General features: G+C 32.9%; 1 protein-coding gene across 1 annotated transcript; it reads left to right on the forward strand.

Moving 5' to 3' along the window:
- The first annotated feature begins 990 nt into the window (after nt 1-990).
- On the forward strand, nt 991-14182 carry LOC134684088 (brevican core protein-like). Its single transcript, XM_063543370.1, has 8 exons — nt 991-1077; nt 3667-3734; nt 5414-5542; nt 7580-7744; nt 10351-10439; nt 12219-12333; nt 13455-13695; nt 14069-14182. Exons 2-8 carry the CDS (start codon nt 3671-3673, stop codon nt 14076-14078), a joined length of 813 nt encoding a protein of 270 aa, XP_063399440.1. The 5' UTR covers nt 991-1077; nt 3667-3670; the 3' UTR covers nt 14079-14182.
- Nucleotides 14183-22484: the final 8302 nt, after the last annotated feature.

Consider the following 22484-nt stretch of genomic DNA (forward strand, 5'->3'; position numbering starts at 1 on the left):
ATGCTATACATACATTTAAGATGTGCAAAACACTTTATAGATATAGGAGTAAACAAATGATGAGAAAATGCACCAAAACAAACCCGTTCTGTTAGCCAGTTTGAAATCCTCGCTTCGAAAATCGCGACTGCCGGATAGCGTACAGAATAGTATCTACACTGTGGATTTCAACGAGACTGAAATGTCAGAAGAATACATTTTATTCGTTTCTTTCGTTGATATAGAAGGGCATAGGTATAGTCGGGTTTAACGACTTCCCTATTTATTTAAGTCATAAGAAACGAGAGACCGGTGAAAAATAATGTTCTTCCAATTCTTGAACCAATGCATACAAACATCATAAACTTAGTCTTCTGTGCTCGAATTTATCATTTTTTTCGTGTAAATTTCGTATAATTGTCAATTTTTCTTTCAATCAGTCAGTGTTGTTGTGAAAATATGGCAGGTAATTAAAGTTCGTGTTTTGAAGCCGAAGTTCAACGATTGTCACCTGTTTGTCAACAATTGACGAAAAATAAACAAAAAAGCATGGAAATTGAGCACGTGTTTAACATGTAAATTCAGATAATAGTTTATTTTAAGGACATCCATGCGTATTGTGGTCACCGGATTTTTACGAGATGGGTCACACTGAGGTCACCTTGCATACGGAAAATATGTCGGGGGAATTGCTTGCTGGAAGGAAGCTATTCAAATAAAGTAAACTTCTTCTAAATATGAATAAATTTAAGAATTTTCCTCAGAAAAAAGTATATGTACATAAGTTTTATAATGAAAACTATCCATTGAGTTATAAAAATCAGATGCATTAATTTTTTTTGATTTGAGGTTTCTTATGACTTTAATTTACTTGGAAATTCTGTACTTTTGTTGATATTTTTCTTGTTATTTTTACACGTGTCAACCTGTTGCTATTCTCATTAAAAACTCGTAAATCATATGAACAAATTACGTACAACAACATATGTTACAAATCGTTGTTACAAACCATGTGCATCCATATATCATTTGCATACGATCTAAAATCTTAGACGCCACATCATTTTCATAGCCCAAGGTTTGCTTTCGTACATCGTGGTAAGTGTACATATACTTTCTTATATATAGACGTTGCATACTTATCATATCGGGTACAATCTAGTTGTTGTTTTAGTTGTTGACCTAAACTCGATGTTGTGTTAGTGTAACTCACACTTAAACTTAAAATAATTAAGTTCCTATTGATAAAACTCAATGTTTACATGTAGTTTAAATCATGTTTTGTCTACATGCAGTCGATAGTCGACGTAGGCCTTGTGTAGGTTAAATGTACACAAAACTAGGCATTCAGAACTTTAATTTTCCCATGTATTTAAAAAAGAAAAAAAAATAGTTCTTATCATCTGTATGACCCGATTTTTGTAAAATCAAATTGTTTGAAAATCCATCCCCCTTTTTTTTTTAAAGTCAAATGCTCGTTCCCTAACTGCTAGAAAAGTTGTTCGAAATTTTAATACGGTTCTACGTTATAAACATTTGAATGACATAGAGTTTACAAGTGTGAACAAATCTTATGTAGCTAAACAAGGTGTATAGATGTGAACAAATTAAATGTGAAACATTACACATGTTAAACCAAATACTTAACTGTTAACTGATTAAAAAAAAACGGGTCATACAGAAAATTATAATGAACAAATATGCTGAATCCAAAATTCCCCCAAACATTTAAGTGATAAATATCGAATGGGTACCATCGAAAAATTGACTAAACATAAGCTTAAGCGCGGGAAAAAAATCTGACTCAGACCCCCTTCAGAGTATTTGGCAAAGGGAGGGGTAATGTGTTGATATTTCTAATTGTATTTAAACGTATCTGAGATATTACATACACAAACAATTTAACCTCACCCTTATTCAGTATGCATTTATGAGTGAATCGTTGTTTGAGTAAAGACCAGTGGCAAATATTTCTGTCAGCGTGTACGTCCAGTCGATTCAGGAAGACTCAAATGAATTATGTGTTTGGCAATGATGATGGATGAGTCTTGATGCGGGGTTAAAAAGGCTATGTAAAGTTTTTTTTTATAACAATAAATATATGAAGTTGAGACAATATTTCTGTATAGAATTTTATTAATAAGTGTTAAAAGTATCAATTTTATGTAAAAATCGTTTACTGTACACGGCGTTTGGTGTGAAAACGGCCATACACTTACAACATTAATTTACACAGTGAAAGCTTGATCCCTCTTTTTTTTTTTTATTAAAACGTAACTAACATTAACCTCCTTCATAGTTAATACTAGAACTTTGTGAGTCTCTGTTTACTCCTTGGTTTTGATTGTTATTGTCTTTCCATACTGATAATTCACGTTTAAAATATTGACCATAGTCATAGTTTTGTCAAATAGATAAAATTTCTAAGGTTCGAATGTTAAAATATGAATAACTTAATTTTATGATGACAGTGTGTAACCAGTCTTATTCATTATCGATTTAATCATAGTTACACAGTACTCCCAAAATTCAAAGTGTAAAACATATCTCTGGGTAATGACGATTTCCACAATGAACCGAGAACGTGCTCCTAGGTAAACAACGACGGATATAATTACAACCAAGCCGCCACTATTTCACCTTCAAGCAATTCTTGCAGTTATGTTTAATAGTCTGTCTTTTCACTATAAAAATTTTAATCAGAGTATCTTTAAAATATATATAACCTTGAAAGTATTGAATATAACACATTAAATCATATTTTTATACTGTTTCGTGTTATGATTTATATTTATATTTTTTTAAATATCAGACAAAAAAAACTATATTTTTCTCGAGATATTTGTGAATATGTTGCTAGTGATAAAAAAAGAAGAAAGAAATAGAAACACAGATTTGATAGCATCCAGGTAGTATATTTTCTTAAACTTTAGAGGTAAATATAAGAGCTTCGATTATACGATCTTTTTTAGTATTATGCCAAAAATAGTTACAAACGACAAATAATTAATCAATAGCTTCTTCTTCTTTAAGTTTCCACACTCCATCATAATGTTGATGACTATGTGCCGTGCATGCGTGGGTAAAATTTACAATTTTATATTTGCATCAAAAAATTTAATAAAGAAATAATAACTTGTTTTTGATTTTCACTGTACATATAAGATAAAACTATTTACAAGGTGTTACATTACATGGTGTAGTATTGGTTGAGAACTAATATATAGGAATATGTTATCTGAATGCTTCAACTGTGGTGCATTGTACAGCATTAACTGGTAAAAGGTTCCATTGGACGATTGTCTTAGGATAGCTCCTCTTTTTTATGTTCGTACTAGACATATTTACTTTAGGGTTACAAACTAACGATATAATTTCAACACCCCGATATTTTCGAATGAATATTTTTTTCAACAACTTGACATGCCAAGATTTGACGAACTATATTAATTAAATGTTGTTCACACATTTTGATTTCTAACAAAATCATAATTTTCACAGATTTAGAATGTCAACACCGAATAAATAGTGATTTAATCGGAATACATTGACTGTTTGATCAATAAGTTACATCTTTAAATGTACATGTTCTAAATCATGTTATATGAATAATGTTAATATTATACTGTATGTCATATTAATAATGTAAATATCATACACGTTTAATAAAATATGTCAATGTTCCAGGACCATGTTAAACTGCTTGTACGCCACTCTTATTGCGCTCATCATATACCATGAGGCGGATGCAGGAAGTAAGCGACATTTTATATAGCCAGTCAGGTTTAGTTTGTAACTCGGATCAATCGATATATAACTTTCAAACAGCGGTATACTACTTTTGCCTTTATTTATATAAATGAATAAACTGTCATAAAGGATCACTGAAATTATAAATAACCAACTGAAATTTAGATTTCTAATGGATAGACAAAAACGCCCAAAGCTTTAAAAGAGGGACGAAAGATACCAGAGGGACAGTCAAACTAATAAATCGAAAAAAAAATGACAACGCGATGGCTAAAAATGAAAACGAAAATCAGACAGACAGGCTTTAGTACACATGCCACAACATAAAAAACTAAAGAATTAGTAACACGAACCACACCAAAAACTAGCGGTGATCTCAGGTGCTCCAGAAGAGTAAGCAGATATTGTTCCACATGTGACAGACGTCGTGTTGCTCATGTTAAAACAACTCCGATAAAGAGATGCATGTTTTTTTTATTAGTTGTTAGTGGCTTTGAACTAGCTGTCAAATAACTACAAGAACTCTCAGATCTGGTCATAGTCCTTTGTGTTGTCGAGATGTACAAGTACCCGGCCACATTCACTTGTATTTTTTTTCAATCTGATGAGTTAAGCCTTTTCCAACTGATTTCGTTTTTAAGTTTCACTGTTATACCACTGTCCGATGTTAAGGGGGATTTGGGTCCCGCTAACACGTTTTGATTCATCCAAGTTATTTACGTATGTGCCTGTCCCAAGTCAGGAGCCAGTAATTCAGTAGTTGTCGTTCGTTCATGTGTAACATACTTGCTTTTCGTTCTTTTTTAAAAAATAAATATAGCCGTTAGTTTTCACGTTTAAATTTGTTTACATTGTCATATCGGAGCATGTTATAGCTGACCATGCACTATAGCCTTTGCTCATTGTTGAAGGCCGTACAGTGACCTTAATATTGTTGTTAATGTCTGTGTCATTTTGGTCTCTTGTAAACAGTTGTCCCATTTGCAATCATACCACATCTCCTTTTTTTATAATTCGGTAGGTCATAGTCACGACAGGGAATGGGATTGTAGTTACGACGTAAGAAATGTATCCGATATCATTTGTGAAACGGTTAATCCATAACGGTCAACCAACTCGTGATGGCGTCCGTGAAATTTACGAAGATATATTTTCAACTGTACCATTTGAAACTCTAGGTTAAATAGCTTCCTTCCGGGGGCTTCGGAAAATATGGCTGTTCCTGCTTAAACCACGTGATCCTATTGAATGTGTGCTCAAGTAAATTGTTGATTGTGGTGAATTCACGATTTCTATCTCGGATTTGGTCTGTCCCTTTTGTATCTTTCGCCCGTCTTTTAAAAAAAATTTATGCAAAGAATTGCACTCGAATATTTGTCAGAACCAATGTATTTCAAATAATTTTCATTTAAATGCTTGTAATGGAGTTATATCATTTTGATTTATTTAAAGAATATAATGAATTTACATTATCAAATTTGAATGAAATAGTTAATCAATTTTCTTCATCTCTTTTGATTGAAAAAGATAACGTTCAATTTAAGTATAAATTTTGGAAACAATTGTGTTCCCGTTATCCTTGCCACCTTTAACCTAATCATTTAATAACACATTAATTACTGTTTAAATTGCCAAAGATGCATGATGTAGAGAAATTTTAAAACAAAAGACCTTACATTTTTAGAGCTTACTCGTCAATGTATAGCCTCTCAAGGTAGATGCGCCCAAACAAAAGATTCCACTTGTGAGAGTAGTTTTGGTTCAGGATGGAAAGAGACAGGCAAATGCTGTAACAGAAAGCCGTGTTGCGTATGTAAGTATACAACCATATAAGTCTTCGTGAACTTTTTTTTTGCATTTATTGCATAAATATAAGCTAGATCGTTTAAAAGGTGAGCTTAGCTATAATAAGCAGAAGAATATTTTGTCCTACTTCAATGTTCCGTCGAGTGTATTAATTTTACTAATTCTATAAAGATGCAATATATCTGTAATATATATTTAACAACTCTAGATTTAAATCATGACGAAAGGAACTAGGCCCCTCGAAAAGTGAATTATGTAATTCAGTCTAGGTGAGTGAGTTGTATAGAACAGTGGACACAGTGCAATCGGTGTTGTCTCGATATCAAAATAGCATGACTTCAAATCCCTGCAAGGTGAAACAAACATTTCCTTCTGCCAATTTACAGGTTTTTTTCATAAATCCTAAAACTTTGTTAAAAGTAAATTGGTTCAAAAGACTGTTGTTAATATTAAGAGCATTTTTATGTTTTATTTTGGTTCATTTAACATGTGCCTTTTGTTTATCTATTGAAATAAAACAAACAAACAATTCGGTGTGTCCATCCAAAGGATAGAAATCTCCAAAACAGTCTGAAGTGTTGACCCCTGATATCTTTGAAAGTAGCACATAAAGGTATTTTCAGAGGCGGATTAAGGGGGCCCGTGTCCCCGCTCTTTGGGAAAAAAATTGGTTGCTTATTTAGGGATTCATTGAAGCGTGACAAGAGCGCGCCCCTCTTAGGTCAGTCAGTGGGCACCCATTTATGAAAATTTCTGGATCCGCCACTGATTTTTTTATTACATATACATTTGAATTGCTTAGATGAAAATTCATCAAAGGATCGACACGTTGTCGTATGCCCTTATGCGTTTGAATTCATCATTTATACCAGAATTAGAATTTTTACTCAAGACTCGACGTTTGTCTATACAATACAATACGAGCTGCCACAAATCAATCTACTGAACATATACATGTAGATGTGTTATACCATGCTAACACTAAACGCTATGTACAGTAAACATGTTTACAATTATACAATTAGTTTAATGTACTATTCACGTTATATTTGTTCACATCTATACACCTTGTTTAATTACCTGTACACAAGATTTGTTCACATATACACACCTTGTTTAATTACCTGTACATAAGAACTTGTCTAGCAGTTAGAGAACGACCATTTGATTTCAAAAAGGGGGTTTGGGAATGGATATTTCCTTGAAAATATTCTGACTCTTAATTTGATAAAAAAATATGTTCTGGTCATACCAATGATTTAAAAATGTATTCTGAATCCAGAGCACCAACATACATTATAGTGCTAAAACTACGGGGGGGCAATCGATTGCAAGCATCGCAAAAAACTGAATAAAATGTTCGTGCGAAAAGAATTCTGACTCAGACCCAACTTCCAACCTCTCCTTTTTTTGAAGTTAAGAGGTTGCTCCTTTATGAAAGCCATTTTGATAATTTGCAGGAGTTTTAAGATATTAAATATGTCTTGATTACGTATCAGAAAACGTATGTTACATCAGCGTGCTTACAGATGAAGAAAAGGGAATTTTCTGAATGTTGAGTTGTGTGTACACATAACCCACACAAGATCTACCTTTATTATCGACTGCATGTAGACAAAACCTGATTTCAACTATATGTTAACATTGGTATCGATGGGAGCGTACTTTTGTTTAGTTTTCGTGTGATTTATACTAATAAAAACACCACCAAGTATAGGTCAATGTGAACACGGCTTTATACTTTGATTCATTTAAACATATTCAAATACAAAAGCTTGTCTGTTTCGTACCATTGATAACTTCACAATTTTCTAGCAGTTACAGTCCGAGAAAAAAAACATATTACATTAATTTCAAATGCACTTAATTGATTTGTTTACGATTCAGCCAACATATCGATATGCCATCACTACCCCCTCCCCCCCCCCCCCCCCCCACAGTTTTGCAATTTCTTTTGACATTTGAAAACAAGTCCAACGAAGGAAGAAAGAAACATTTCCCATCATTCATCTATTTTGTATTTGTTGATTTTTTTATACAACAGCTCAGTGTATTCCAATCGACAGTCTAAAAAATGGATCTGTAACAGTAACAGGAAGAAATGATGGATTAACGGCACATTTTGCATGTGATGCAGGATTTGTACTTGTTGGAAACGAATCTCTCTCATGTAAATCATCAGTATGGCATTGGGATATTCTACAATGTGGTAAGAACAATTACTAACATCTATTTCCTAAGTTCGAGACAAGGTGTGTCAGTGTGACGTCAGAACTCTTCCCATATCAAAAGATTGATATTTTCCATCCATTGATGCACTATTTCGTTTGGCCTCTCTGTCGACAGACATCATTGGATCTAGGTAAATCGGCCCTTTTTCATTTTTTTTATCTTTGCATTTATGTCATGTATGTACATTTGTACGTTTCCCCATTTTATAGTTACCCATCTAATACTCGAGCTCTTATGTTCCACAGCCCAAGTCAGAATATTCAAGGACTAATGTTTCCTTTGATTGTTGTGTTATATGTAGCAAATAGAAATTATCCTGGATAATCTATATCAACAATATACAATGTTAATTTTGTAACATTCATTACTGATTAAGACGTATACACGAGATTATTTCGCTAATTAAGTGGAAAGATATTCTATTCGAGCGGATACTAAATGAGATGACAACTGAACCAGAAAGACACGTCGGCGCTACTGTACTTTATCTGGCCTTTTTAATTTTTTAATCGAGCGTCTGATGCAAATACAAAGTTTCAGATTTTGGCATTCAAAATGAGTTTTTTTTTAAATATTTAAGCCGTCGTTGTCTATAGCGGTCACCATTTTCTTAAATGTGACCACAGGTCAAAGCAAAAACTTCACGGAAATCTGGGTGTAACGTTAAGACAGCTGGTTCTCCTCGATATGTACGAGTTTAAAAATAAAGAAGAATTTATTAAGGATTATAACTATGGTTTCTATATTTATGACTTTTTTTTAACTTGAATGAATAAAGGCAACAGTAGTATACCGCTGTTCGAAATTCATGAATCGATTGAGCAAAAATAAAACAAATCCGGGTTATAAACTAACTGAGAGAAATATAAGAGAACAACGACACAACATCAAAATGTAACACGCACCGAAACGAACTATAATATAACAATGGCTATGTTCCTTGCTTGGTACAGGAAATTTTGATAAAAGAAATGTTGGGTTGAACCTGATTTTGTGGCATGCCAAACCGCCCGCTTTAATGGCGATGTTTAATATAACATTGAAATGACAACATTACCTGACAGGGCTTTAATACAAAAAAATGGGAGAAAATATAGAACTGAGAAACACACGAATAATAGCTATCAAAAGGTGCCAGGTTTAGAATTTAATGCACCAGACGCACGTTTCCTACACAAGACTAACCAGTCACGCTTTGACGACAAAATTTCGAAAGCCAGAAAAATACTAACAAAGTTGACGAGCATATAGTGCAAAGGATCATCATTGATGACATCAAGAAAGATGAACGAAATAATGATTTTACTTCGGAATAATACACAAAACATAAATTTTACAAGTATTCCGAAACGGCATATTCAAGAAGTGGTGTTTATCAGATGTGGATACTAAACAAATTCAAAATAGTTATTGGTGAATTTACAATCTCAATCATTAAAACATTGTACCAACATTAAAATTCTACTCTTTATACCAATATTCCACAACCTAAACTTAAAGGTCAACTGAAAGACCTCGTCAGCTTATGTTCCTTTAACAAAAAAAGGCGCTAGACGTTTTGAATATCTAGTTATAGGCAAGCATTCAGATTACTTTGTGGAAAATCATACAGAGTCAAGCAAATAATACACCAAAGAGGATATCACTGCCACGTTGGACTTTTTGTTTGACAACATTTTTGTTGAATATGTAGGTTTGGTCTTCCAACAGACTATTGGAATCCCAATGGGTACCAATGGCGCTCTTCTTCTTGCAGATTTGTTTTCGTATTCAGAATGTATCCAAGAGATACAGAAAGGAGAAAAGAAATTAGCCCAGTGTTTTAATTTCACCTTTCGGTATATTGATGATGCACTTTTCTCAATAATAATAGATTCAGTGATCACTTACATTTAATATATATAAGATAACTTGATATTAAAGATACTACCGACACAGATAAATCTGCTTCATATTTAGACCTTTTTCTCAAATGACTATTGATGGTAGGTAAAATACCCAAATTTACGACAAAAACGATGATTTTAATTTTCCTATAGTCATCTTTCCATTTTTGTGTAGCAACATCCAAGCGGCACCAGCATATGAAGTATATGTGTCTCAATTAAAACGTCCCTAAAGAGCTTGCTCAAAGTACTTTCATTTTGTTGAACGAGGAATACTGCTTTCTCAAAAGGGCAATGAATTAATCAAATTAAGGTCACCACTCAAGACATTTACGGTCGCCATCATGAGCTGATTAGCCATTATGACAAAAGTGGGTCAGAATTCATATATGAAATTCTTCCTCAGTCATAATACCCTTCCATCATTACCGAGCTGAACAAAGAATTAACACGACAGGTGACATATACGGTGCGGGAAATAATTGCACTTCCGGAACATCTGATATCACTCCCGGTTTTTAGTTTCGTGTTGTTTTTTATTTATTATGTGTAACTGTTCGTGTAAATGTCTTTTGGTTTTGTGAGTCTTGGTATACTCCTTGGTTTTGATTAATTGTTATTGTCTTTTAAAAACCACAGTCATTGTGTCTGAACATAAAGACAGGAAATATTAATTTTGATATCTTTATACTTTTAGTGATAAGGGATTGTCCTACCACGGTGGCCTACTTTCGTGGGTATAAGTACACGTTCCGTTGTTCAACCGTTTCGCAATATGTTGCGAAGGTAAGCAATTTAATAACTTGAAATACTATATGATCGTTTTAACCATTACATGTTTTAATTTTCTATTACTCATTTTTTTATTAATTATAATTAATACAATAGCAATAAATTGATGAATTTGCATTATCAGTAAAATTATAAGGCTGGAAAATTAAAATCAAGCAGGGAAATTACGCTCCGTGATTTCAATGATAACTCGTTTCTGGAAGCAGTATATCTCTCAAAATGAATGTTTCCGTGTTAATTATTTGTTTCACACTAAATTAGTTTTCAAGAAGATATTTATCCACCAAATATCATTGAGGAATATAACAGAAGCGACACAAATTCTACACGAAAAATAAAAGATGATGAAAATTAATGCGACATTTTAAAACACATCTGCCATTTTTAAAATCTCGCAAAATCCCCTTTTTAAATTGATACGTATTTGCAATAACACTTATTAATAAATGTTTTAAGTTAAGTTTTCCGCCAGATATGTGTTTTAATATTCTGAATCGAGTTGTTAGGTACTACTTACGGAATTTGTGAATTTAAAGAACAATTAAATATGGTGTTGCTATATTTAAAATTGAGCCAACGGGGAAATAAGGAGCACAATAAAAGTTTTTTAACGAATCTCCAGGGAAAAGTAAGAACACAAAAATACCGAACTCCGAGGAAAATTCAAAAAGGAAAATCAAAAATCAAAAGTCCAAACACATCAAACGAACGGATAACAACTGTCATATTCCTGACTTGGTACAGGCATTTTCTAATGTAGAAAATGGTGGATTGAACCTGGTTTTATAGCTAGCTAAACCTCTCACTTGTATGATAGTCGCGTCAAATTCCATTACATTGTCAACGATGTATGAACAAAACAAACATATTCAAAGAGTAAAAATGTCAAAAAATAGGGGTACAGCAGTCAATATTGTGTTATCATCTTAATATCACTATAAAAACAAATGTAACGAAGAATCACAAAAAGGCATACATCAAATTTAACATACTCATTTTGCTTTTCTTGTACCACTTAATTTATGTATATAAAGTCTACCCGTAAAGGAAAGAATGTTTTCATTGCTGGTGTAAAAATGCGCGTTTGAAATTCGTACAGGTAGACATAACAATAATTTTGTCGTTAAAAGTATGAACAAAACAAACATACTTGCATCACTATAAAAACAACAAATGTAACGAAGAATCACAAAAAGGCATACATCAAATTTAACATACTCATTTTGGTTTTCTTGTACCACTTAATTTATGTATATAAAGTCTACCCGTAAAGGAAAGAATGTTTTCAGTGCTGGTATAACAATGCGCGTTTGAAATTCGTACAGGTAGACATAAAAATAATTTTGTCGTTAAAAGTATGAACAAAACAAACATACTTGCAACACTATAAAGACAACAAATGTAAACGAAGAAGCACAAATAGGCATACATCAAATTTCATATACTCATTTTGCTTTTCTTATACCACTGCATTGGGCAGATCTTTTATTAGTGTAGCTACAACTAATATAAGATATTCAAACAAATTAAACTATCAGCAACAACATGTTCTAATAAAATCATGTTCGAACACCAAGGATTCAGTTGCAAAAGATAAAAATGGGTCAGGTAAATGAGCACCAAAGTTACGTGATGTTTTTTTAGTTGGATATGACTTACTAATGTACGCTTCTTGCTTTATTTTCAACAAATCCGATTGACTAACGCGTCTTTATTAACATTAACGATTATCTTGTGTACAGAATGAAAACCATAGTTGTTTTATTGTTGTAGGGTAGTTGCAGGTCTAACGGTGGACATTTGACCAGTATTGAAAGTGAAGACGAAAACAATTTTATATTAGTTGTAGCTACACTAATAAAAGATCTGCCCAATGCCAGAGAAAGACGTAATAAGTGTTAGCTAATGTGTCTGATTATTTTGTTCACGTATCGTTGTCAATATAATGTAATGTTAAGAGACGGTCAAACAAAGGAGAGGTTTAGCTAGCTGTACCAAAACTTTTACTCATACATTAGAAAATGTATCTTGTAATGACGTACACACACAAGTAAAATGATATTTCATGACAGTTCATTTCCATTTGTTTTGATGCATTTTGTTATTTAATTTTGCCATGTGATTATGGACTATCCGAATTGATTTTCCTCTAAGTTCAGTATTTTTGTGATTTTACTTTTCACTGAAATTTAACTGCGCAAAATTAAATAGTCTTAAATATAATTACGACATGCAAATGAATACAAATAATAAACACACTTAAGATTTATTTAGTATATTGAAAACAATCAGCAAAATGCTTCATCACAGCTACATGTACTACTATAGACTATCTCTCTGCGGTCAAGATCTGGGACGTTTCTTAGAACATCAATTGTTCTCAAATTGAAATAATCTTATCTTTTACGTGTTTAAACTTTTTATTATTTAATATTGTATTGCATATCATTAATAACAATAATACGATGTATGGCTCACTAAATTTCATCACACCTAAACCAAGTCTGAAATATGAGTTTTTATCAATTCATTCAAATGTGTATGAGCCTTTGATTTGGAAAATAGCCTAAGGATTTTCCTTTTATGAATTTTTTAAATGTTCTCACACTAAGGTGTACTAGTTGTTGTCACACCGTGTGTGTATGATATGAAAATGCGTGAATCCATATATCACATGTTTATAAAGATCCGTATACATATATGTATATAACCATACAGAATTTTATAAATATTCAATTATGAATGAAATTAGTTGTGTTTGTTAGCATCAAAAATACCATTGTATGTCTGTAGATATACATTGTCATTAAGTAAATTAACGAGAATTTTAATCGCATGGTGTAAATTAGAAATCGTTGAAATTGCATGCATATCGAAACTGTGCTCTTAATTAAATCTTATTATTAATTTTTCAAAAGAAATGCATGCAATTTATAGCTCTGATGCTCGGTTTTGTTTAACAATTTAACACACCATATGTATTTATCATGTTGGAACTATAATTTCAAGTGCAATACTGGATTGGCCTAGCATATGATGACAATGACCAGTCATATAAGTGGGAGTCTGGTGTACCTTTTAACTACAGTGATTGGTCACAAGATCTACCAAATCCACCGCAACCTGATAAACTAGATGCCAGTGGTAGACCAGGCCACGACGTTAAGTGTGTTGTGCTAGACCAGAGCTATTCTAATAAATGGCATGACGATAAGTGTTCATTTTGGAGGAGATATATCTGCAAAACTAAGTAAGTAGCATTGCACCAACATTTAATTTGTTAAAAACATAGTTGTTTCATATCTATGAATGATAATGCGATAGGAACGAAAAAAGATTCGGGCATTATTCCATAAGACAAGGTTTACATAGAATTAAGTTAAATTCTCGCAATTCGTGTGGTTTTTTTTAACTGTATTAAAAGCATATCTGGATGTGTCTCTTTTCATTAAAAAAAATGAAACAATCAAATATTCAAAAACCTACAAGGCATTTTCTTTTCTTTAAATGCTTCAATTTTCAATTGCTATGAATGTAAACAACCGTAGTTTGAACTGTAACCAATAATGGTTTACTTTAACAAATTGTGACTTGGATAATATTTAATATTCTTTATTTTATAGATTGACCTGATTATTGCCAGTTTGTGAGAGCGATTTGAATTTTCTGAGGGAGACATGCTATCTAATAACTTAGGAGCCAAACATGGAATATATTGCATTTCTAATAAAATATTGAGACAACAATGACCATACATATGCTAAAGAGAAGAAGCAAAGATAATCCAAATTTCTGAATCAAACTCTATGTCATGACTCATCACCTGGCCATTATAAAGAAATAAATTGTCGTTCGTATGTTGTGCTGTGAAACCATTGACCTACTACTTTTCTATGTGTTCAGGAACCAAGTCAGGAGCCTTTCAAATCAATGGTTGCCGTTAATTGCTTTATAACATTTCTTGGATTTGTTTCGTTGTTTGGTAAATTAATCAGGTTGTTGCTTTTCTTGTTAGTTGTTTTTAACATGATGTGTTTCGGTCCTATACGTGTAAACTTCTATTTATTTACTCTCTTATAAACCTTTTTTCATTGGCAATTATTCCTCACCTTCTTATCTAATACATTTCATGTCAGATCACGTACCGAATGTTGATAAGTGGTATAAAGATAACCTCGGGACAGTCCAACAGCAGGGGTATCGACCCAGTGCTCATATCAAAATAACACTTTCGATACATAAATATCGTGTTCCTTATATGATGCTTGTCAGAATAATCTCAACCAGGAACACTGAAATCATAACTGACAACTATTACTAATGTTATTTCACCTGATCGGGCAGAGCTTATGTTTTAATTTGCATAAGGACAGTCTTTTTGAATATGTGTGTGATAAGGATGATTGTCGTTATAATTTTAATTGAATTATACTCAACCATCAGTGGCACCGACGCATATATAAACGAACTGAGTGTATGATAAGGGACGAATAACTGGACACTTCATTGATGAGTTTATCCCAAAACCCCTGAGTATTGATGGACTAACCTTTAATACGCGAACTTCTTAAACTCCGTCCAATGAGACAACTTTCCATAATAACAATTTAGAAAAGTAAACTATCATAGTTCAAAGTACGGTATTCAACACGGAACCAAAGCTATAAAATGCCCTAGACATTTTACATTAACAGAAGACAACCAATATGCATCCTGTATATTTATATTGGGAAATGTCCTCTTGAAAATGTTGAAGTGTTTTGAATTTCCGATCAAAATTGTTCTCTGACGTAAATTTTAACTGCATTTTAGAGTGTTCGATAATGGAATTTGTAAATGCAAAAGATAGCACATCCTCATTTTTACGGAAATGTTGTTAAACGTGCCCGGACATATATAAATGGTCCATGTAAAGACCAAAATGACACAGACATTAACAACTATAGGGCACCGTACGGCCTTCAACAATGAACAAAGCCCATACCGCATAGTAAGCTATTAAAGGCCCCGAAAAGACAATGTAAAACAATTCAAACGAGATAACTTACGGCCTTATTTATGTAAAAAAAAAAGAAACGAAAAACAAATATGTAACACTTACACAAACGACAACCACTGAATTGCAGGCTCCTGACTTGGGTCAGGCACGTACATGAATAATTTCGCGGGGTTACACATATAAGTGAGATCCCCCCTAACCTGGGACAGTGGTATAACAGTACAACATAAGAACTAACTATAAAAAAACAAATGAAAAAGGCTTAACTCATCTGATGACAAAAAACATATGAGTGGCCGTGGCAGGGTACTTATACATCCCGACAACAAAGAGACACCAGGAACAGTTTTGAGAGTCCTCGCAGTTATCTGACAGCTTGTTTAAAGCCACTAGCAAACTAATAAAAAATTCATGCATCTAAAACAAGCCGACCAAAAAGCAGAAAATAGCTGAAGGCCACCATTGGGTCTTTCATTACAGCGAAAAAATCCCGCATCCAGAGTAAGTCGTGATAAAAAAATAATCAACAGTTTGTTGCGAGAATTGTTCCCATGAATTATATTTCAATATAAACAACTGTTGTAAACATACAAAAATGATCTGAAATCCAAAGATAATAGTAAGCTTATTAATAGACTTTGTCTTTAATTTTTTTTTCCCGATTATATAGAATCCAAAGATAATATCTTTAAAATAAAACTTTGTCTGTTAAAGAAACACAAATATCTGTTTTGTCATGCATCCTATTTCACTTTTTACTCGGGAGCCTAGCTATAATCCGACACCCCTAAGTCAGGGACCTGATGTACATGTTGTTGTTTGTTGATATAATTTATACGTGTTTCGCGTTTCTCGTTTTTTTTATAAAAATTACACTGTTTCCCGTTTGAATTGTTTTACACTAGTTATTTTTGGGCCCTTTATAGCTTGTTCGGTGTGAACCAATGCTCCGTGTTGGAGGACGTACATTGACCTATAATGGTTTACTTTACATTTATAAATTGCCATTTGGATGAAGAGTTGCCTCATTGGAACTCACACCACATCTTCCTATATCTAATGACTATTGACCACCTAAAAACTTAATCATTGTTATTCCTACTCACTGGTCTATCAAATGAGATCAAGGTCACGTGAGAACTGTCAGACGGGAATTATGACCTTACCAAATAAAGTTGTCCTATTACTCATAATAAGTGAGAAATAAACATTACAATAAATCTTGATTTTTTTCAAGTATTTACTGAACCATGAAAAATCAGTTCAAGGGCAATGGTCTTGTGACAGATATAAACTTCATTACATAAAATATCTATATACAAAGTATGACCATATTCAAGAGTAGGCAACCAACTGATAACTTGCCCATTAGGGGGGGGGCAAGGGGGGTTCCAATAACATCAAAACAGCAAATTGATTTGGCTCATAACAGATAACAAGGAATTAAAATGGACAACAGCAGATAACAGTAAATGAAATTTTTGTGATCCGAGCATATAATTAAACACGTCATAATTCAGACAGCCCATTAGTCCGACAGCCCATTGGTCCGACAACCCATTAGTCCGACAACCCTTTGCTCCGACAGCCAAATACTCCGACAACCCATAAGTCCGACACTTGTCAAGTCAAGTATCAGGTAAAATAAATGTTTGTCTGTCTGTATTATTACGTTTGTGTAATAACATATTTTAAGACATAACTCCGTATATATTACATAAGACTAATTTAGTACGAATACTTTCTATATACTCAACTCAAAATCACGATAAAGCCGACTTCAATAAACTCTGAAACCAAATTTCAGAAATCCTTATAATGTTTTTTGAAAAAGATGCAACGGAAAATATTCACGGGACGGACGGTCAGACAGAGGTATATAATGTTTGGGTCAACATTAAGATATTACTATACTGATATATACTAGGTATCTTCATTTCACCATAAGCCTCAGTCACAATAGGAGCCAAAACAAAATAGGAAAAAAAAACTAACACATTGATATCAAACATAATTCAAATGAACTAACAATAAAACATTTTTTTTCTCAAAGTAGTAAAGTTTTCTTGTGTTAACATCGAAGATTAATGAGTCATGTTTATCTTTATCTAACTATTTAAAGTTCTGACAAGTGCTAGAAATTAATATTCCTAAACAGTGCATCAATACACCTAATCGCTATTTATTCCATTCCGGATAAGTTCTAAAATTACACAACTTTTTCATCCAGTTGAAGCTATCTGGGACCCTGTTTAAACAATTCACCATGCATGATACTTTTTAATGAGACCTGTTTAAACTACTGTAAGTACTTCAAACACAATATTTTTGTACTTCAATTTTAATTTCGTAAAAAGTGGATCATGCTATATCAAAGTTTTTCCTCCCTCAGCTCACTGCTGATGACCTCCATTTTCGACCCGCGTGACCTAAACAGGAAGTTGTATAAATGACTATTTTCCCAGGAATGGACTAAATAGCGATAAGGTGTATTATTATGATTCCCGTTTGGGATGAAAATTTCAGGAACTCAAATTTTGGCTCTCCCTTACCACCATTTGCGAGGATGGTCTTGAGGAAACGATGATAGTCCGTCGGAAGGGGACGGTAAATGGCTGACCCGTGTTATGAGAGAGCCATATCTCTTGCACGTTAAAGACACCTTGTAGATTTCGAAAAAGAGTAGACTAATGCCGCTACAAGGCAGCACTCGCACCCGCAAAGTGGAAAGGGATTAATATAAGTTGCAAAACTTGTTTTTCAATCCACTCTCAATAAATATGTTTAATAGAATTATTATGAAGGGAGCGGAGCATTCGATTGAAAAAAATGACGCTCATCCTCAACTTTATCAGCTGTACAACACGTCTTTTTGAGTATCTGGCAGTTTCAATTCCTAATGTAATGGGTTCTTAATTGACATTTGAACTACAAAAATCAATTATATCTAATTACTGTTCTCCTTGAAACAATCTTAAAATTAAAAATAAGTGTCAAGTATGCCACAAAACACATAATGTACTTAGTTTTTACAATTAGATAATTTGATAAAGACACCAGCGTGACAAGAAAGTCACACATTCTCTTAGAATTTTTACTAGTTGTTATTGGCTTTTATGCTGCACTCGTTCTATCTAAGCATTCACAAAGTTGCGTTGACATTGTCACAGTATCTTTCTTTGTCATATACAGTCACTGACTCGATATCACTTTTCCTCATAAATATTTAAATAGAAGTTGCCGAAATGTTCATGTCCGTCATATTTGTTTTTCGTAATAAATTTTATTGTAAATTAATATGAGGCAGGCATTTCCTGTAAATGGGGCCGAAGTCGGTATGAATTTTTTTTTGTAACTTTTAAAATATTTGTTTAAAAAAACTTGAGAATGACTTATCCAAATTTCATGAAATTCAATATAGTGATTTCTTATAATGGTCAAATGGTGTGTATACTTTTTGGTTTTGATTCAAACTTTTATTTAAGTGATAATTAGTGTTTTGTGTAAACCCTGGGGTCGGGGGTTGGGACATTGTTTACATGTCCTGTTGTATCTTGGAAACAATATATGATTATTTCTTAAAACTTCCACACAAGACGTTTGGCGTATCCTGTGCTTATGGTGTAGCTGTTTATTTATGAAAGAAAATGCTTAGACCCTAACCATTTTGTTTGCTATTTTTGGACAAGCCCTCTTAAAAACAAAATTTCTTAACTCCAAAAATTAAGGTGACAACTTTTGCACTCAGCGGAATTGCGAACCTGTCCCGGAGACTGTTCAATACTGTTCAATACTTAAGTTTTAAGTAAACATGATGATCAAACATTTAACAACAAATAATGGGATAAAACATCTTATAGAACATTAACAATTCACTGTATTCTTTTGTTGTCTACATTATGATAAATGTCTACCTTGTTTATTATTTTCTTTTCCTAATCTAATTTTGTTTACTTTCACCCGAATTTTGGGCTTTGAATGTCTTATATTTTTTTTTTTTCGTTTTTGTTCAAATTTTGACATCTACTGTGTCTCATGTAAATCAAGGTATTAAAAAACCGCAAATTTGGAGATATTAAATTGTTTTGCTAAATTTAAAGAAAATACCAAGTGTGAAAAATTAGCATGGTGACCATGTCCCAGGTTAAGGGGAGGGTTGGGATCCCGCTAACATGTTTAACCCTACCATATTATTTATGTATGTGCCTGTCCCAAGTCAGGAGCCTGAACTTCAGAGGTAGTCGTTTGTTGATGTATTACATATTTGTTTTTCGTTCATTTTTTTTTACATTAATGAGGCCGTTAGTTTTCTCGTTTCAATTGTTTTACATTGTCTTATCGGGGCCTTTTATAGCTGACTATGCGGTAAGAACCTTGCTCATTGTTAAAGGCCGTACATTGACCTATAGTTGTCAATGTCTGTATTATTTTGGTTTTATGTGGACAATTGTCTCATTGGCAATCATACCACATCTTCTTTTTTGTATGTATCTTCTACGATATGGACTTGACCATCAATTCTTAACCGTGTTTACTGATCCATACAATAAGGTCAAGGTCGAGTGAAAACTGTCTGATGGTCATGAGTCCTTACAAGGTACACCCATACCAAATATAGTTATCCTATTACTTATAATAAGAGAGAGTTAAACATATCAACAAAAAATCATAACTGATTCAAGTAATCACTTAACCATGAAAATGAGGTCAAGGACATTTGACATGTAACTTAGGGAAACTTCATAACATGAGGCATACATTGTAAAGATACAAAGTATGAATCATCAAGGTCGTCCACCTTCCAAAATATAAAGCTTTTAAGAACTTAGATAATGCCTCCGCCGCCGGATCACTATCCGTATGTCGAGCTTTCTGCGAAAAAAAGTCGCAGGCTCGACATAAAAATGCGTATTGAAGATCATCATATAAACAAAATGTTACAAAATCTAACTTTCAAAATAGTATGCAAGTCATTAACTAAATACATGTAGGTATGTAAAAGCCTAGTTTTAATTTTCGTAAAAAATGACCAAATAACCATCAGTAAAATCCTAAACATAATGCATGGATATGTCGTTATAAAAAACATTCAAACAGTTCAACTTGTAAGTAAATGACTTGGTAATAAAAAAAAAGAAGACACATCAAATGCATTGACCTTTTATTTCTTAGAGTTCATTATCAGATACTTTCTAATGCAACCAATATATATATATATATATAATATATATTGTATGTTTGTTTTTTGGCTAACAAAAGATGACATTATTTTCAATTTGAATTCTTGTTTATTTACCTGTTTAGTAATTGACAATGTTTTTCGCAGAAGTGATAGTCCGTAATTCAGCAATAGCAGCTCTTGTTTACTTTCTGTCAATGTGTCTCCCGGAACGGAAAGTAGACCAACCAGGAATATATGAGAAGCATATTAAGGAAGTGTATGATTAAATTGTTGGTAACTTTTCTTCCATCCAGATCGAACAGAATTATACTTGAGATAGTTCGTCAATCCTTGGTGAAATCGCTCCTCGCGTAGAAAAACAGCATCGCTCGAGTTTAGACGTTTTAACGTTGACTCGTTTGTGTTTTCTCTTTTTTTTGAGAAATTGAGATAAGACGTGGCACGGTACTTGTCTATCCCAAATTCACATGTATTTGGTTTTGATGTTATATTTGTTATTCTCGTGGTGTTTTGTCTGTTGCTTGGCCCGTTTCTGTGTGTGTTTTGTCGTTGTTCTCTTATATTTAATGCGTTTCCCTAGGTTTTAGTTTGTTACCCCGATTTTGTTTTTTTGTCCATGGACTTATGAGTTTTGAACAGCGGTATACTACTGTTGCCTTTATTTAGACAAATGAAGACAATTTGTCTTTAGATTCCAATGAAGGTATAAGTTATATACATATAAATTTAATTACATGTATGTGTTGATAAAGGATAAAAGTATACATTTGCACGTTTACGGCATAAATAACTGTCGATAACTATGCCTTTACATTAAACAATATCATGTTGGTATATTTTTTTTACCGTAAATAACGCTTTTCAATTTAATCCATATGATGTTTAGATGTGTACTGAATATTATTTTAGTGTTAGATGTCTGATTTTGTTCTTAGTTGTCTTTGAACTTGCTGACATTAACTGGGAATAATTTAATGTTGGATGTAACATGTCTTCTGATTGGCTGATGTTATTTTGTTATGAGCCCAAATACATAATTAAGACATGTGACTGTGACGTCAACAGGTTTTCATGGTTTTCTACGGTTTAAAATGAAATTAAGAATTACATTATAAGAAATGACTGTAATATTTTTCCTGTCTATTCGAAAAAACCTTAAAAATGTCGTGCACACTGTTAAATAACCCGCAACGCGCGTTATTTAGTGTGCACCAAATTTTTGTATGTCATTTTTTCATAGACAGACAAAATATTACAGTCATTCCTTAAATACTTTCAGATCTGTACTATATGTCGGTTCCATAGGTCAAACGATTTTAACAGACATCGTCAATAATACCATTTTATGGTTAGGTTGTCGTTTGTTGCTGTATACAACAATCGTTTTTCGTTCATTATTTTTGGTTCATAAATCCCTCCGTTGTTTTTCTTATTTGAATGGTTTCCCATTTGTCATAACGAGGCCTTTTTATAGCTAACTATGTATGCAAATGGGTTAGCCAGCTAATTTCCCACTAAACGGGATTCGCACATGCTTGCATGCTACATGCATTTAGCTGCATTTTATATAGTTTAGTGATAGTATGTCTTTCATTACTGAACGTATACATGCATTATCACAAATCACTAAATTATATATTGACAGACTTTGCAAAAAAAAAAAGTTAAATATAATAGGTACTTCCAAATTATGCAGATAATAATGCAAACATTCGACAACGTTTTGAATAAGTATCTCGTTTTCTTGCATCGGAATGGTAAAACAAAAAACAGAATAAAAAGACATGTTTCAAAGAAAAATTTAGGGAGTACAAAACACTACATTTACACGTCATATCACAAATGTTTTCGACTTTTC

Source organism: Mytilus trossulus, chromosome 9, assembly GCF_036588685.1.
Source record: "Mytilus trossulus isolate FHL-02 chromosome 9, PNRI_Mtr1.1.1.hap1, whole genome shotgun sequence".
Lineage (NCBI taxonomy): Eukaryota > Metazoa > Mollusca > Bivalvia > Mytilida > Mytilidae > Mytilus > Mytilus trossulus.

What these genes read in the sequence shown, in the direction of transcription:
- LOC134684088 (XM_063543370.1), top strand. Translation starts at nt 3,671, where the DNA reads ATGTTAAACTGCTTGTACGCCACTCTTATTGCGCTCATCATATACCAT. An exon ending in CAGAAAGCCGTGTTGCGTAT is followed by an intron (nt 5,543 to 7,579) that starts GTAAGTATACAA and finishes TTTATACAACAG; the next exon opens with CTCAGTGTATTCCAATCGAC. An exon ending in TTTCGCAATATGTTGCGAAG is followed by an intron (nt 10,440 to 12,218) that starts GTAAGCAATTTA and finishes TTATTGTTGTAG; the next exon opens with GGTAGTTGCAGGTCTAACGG.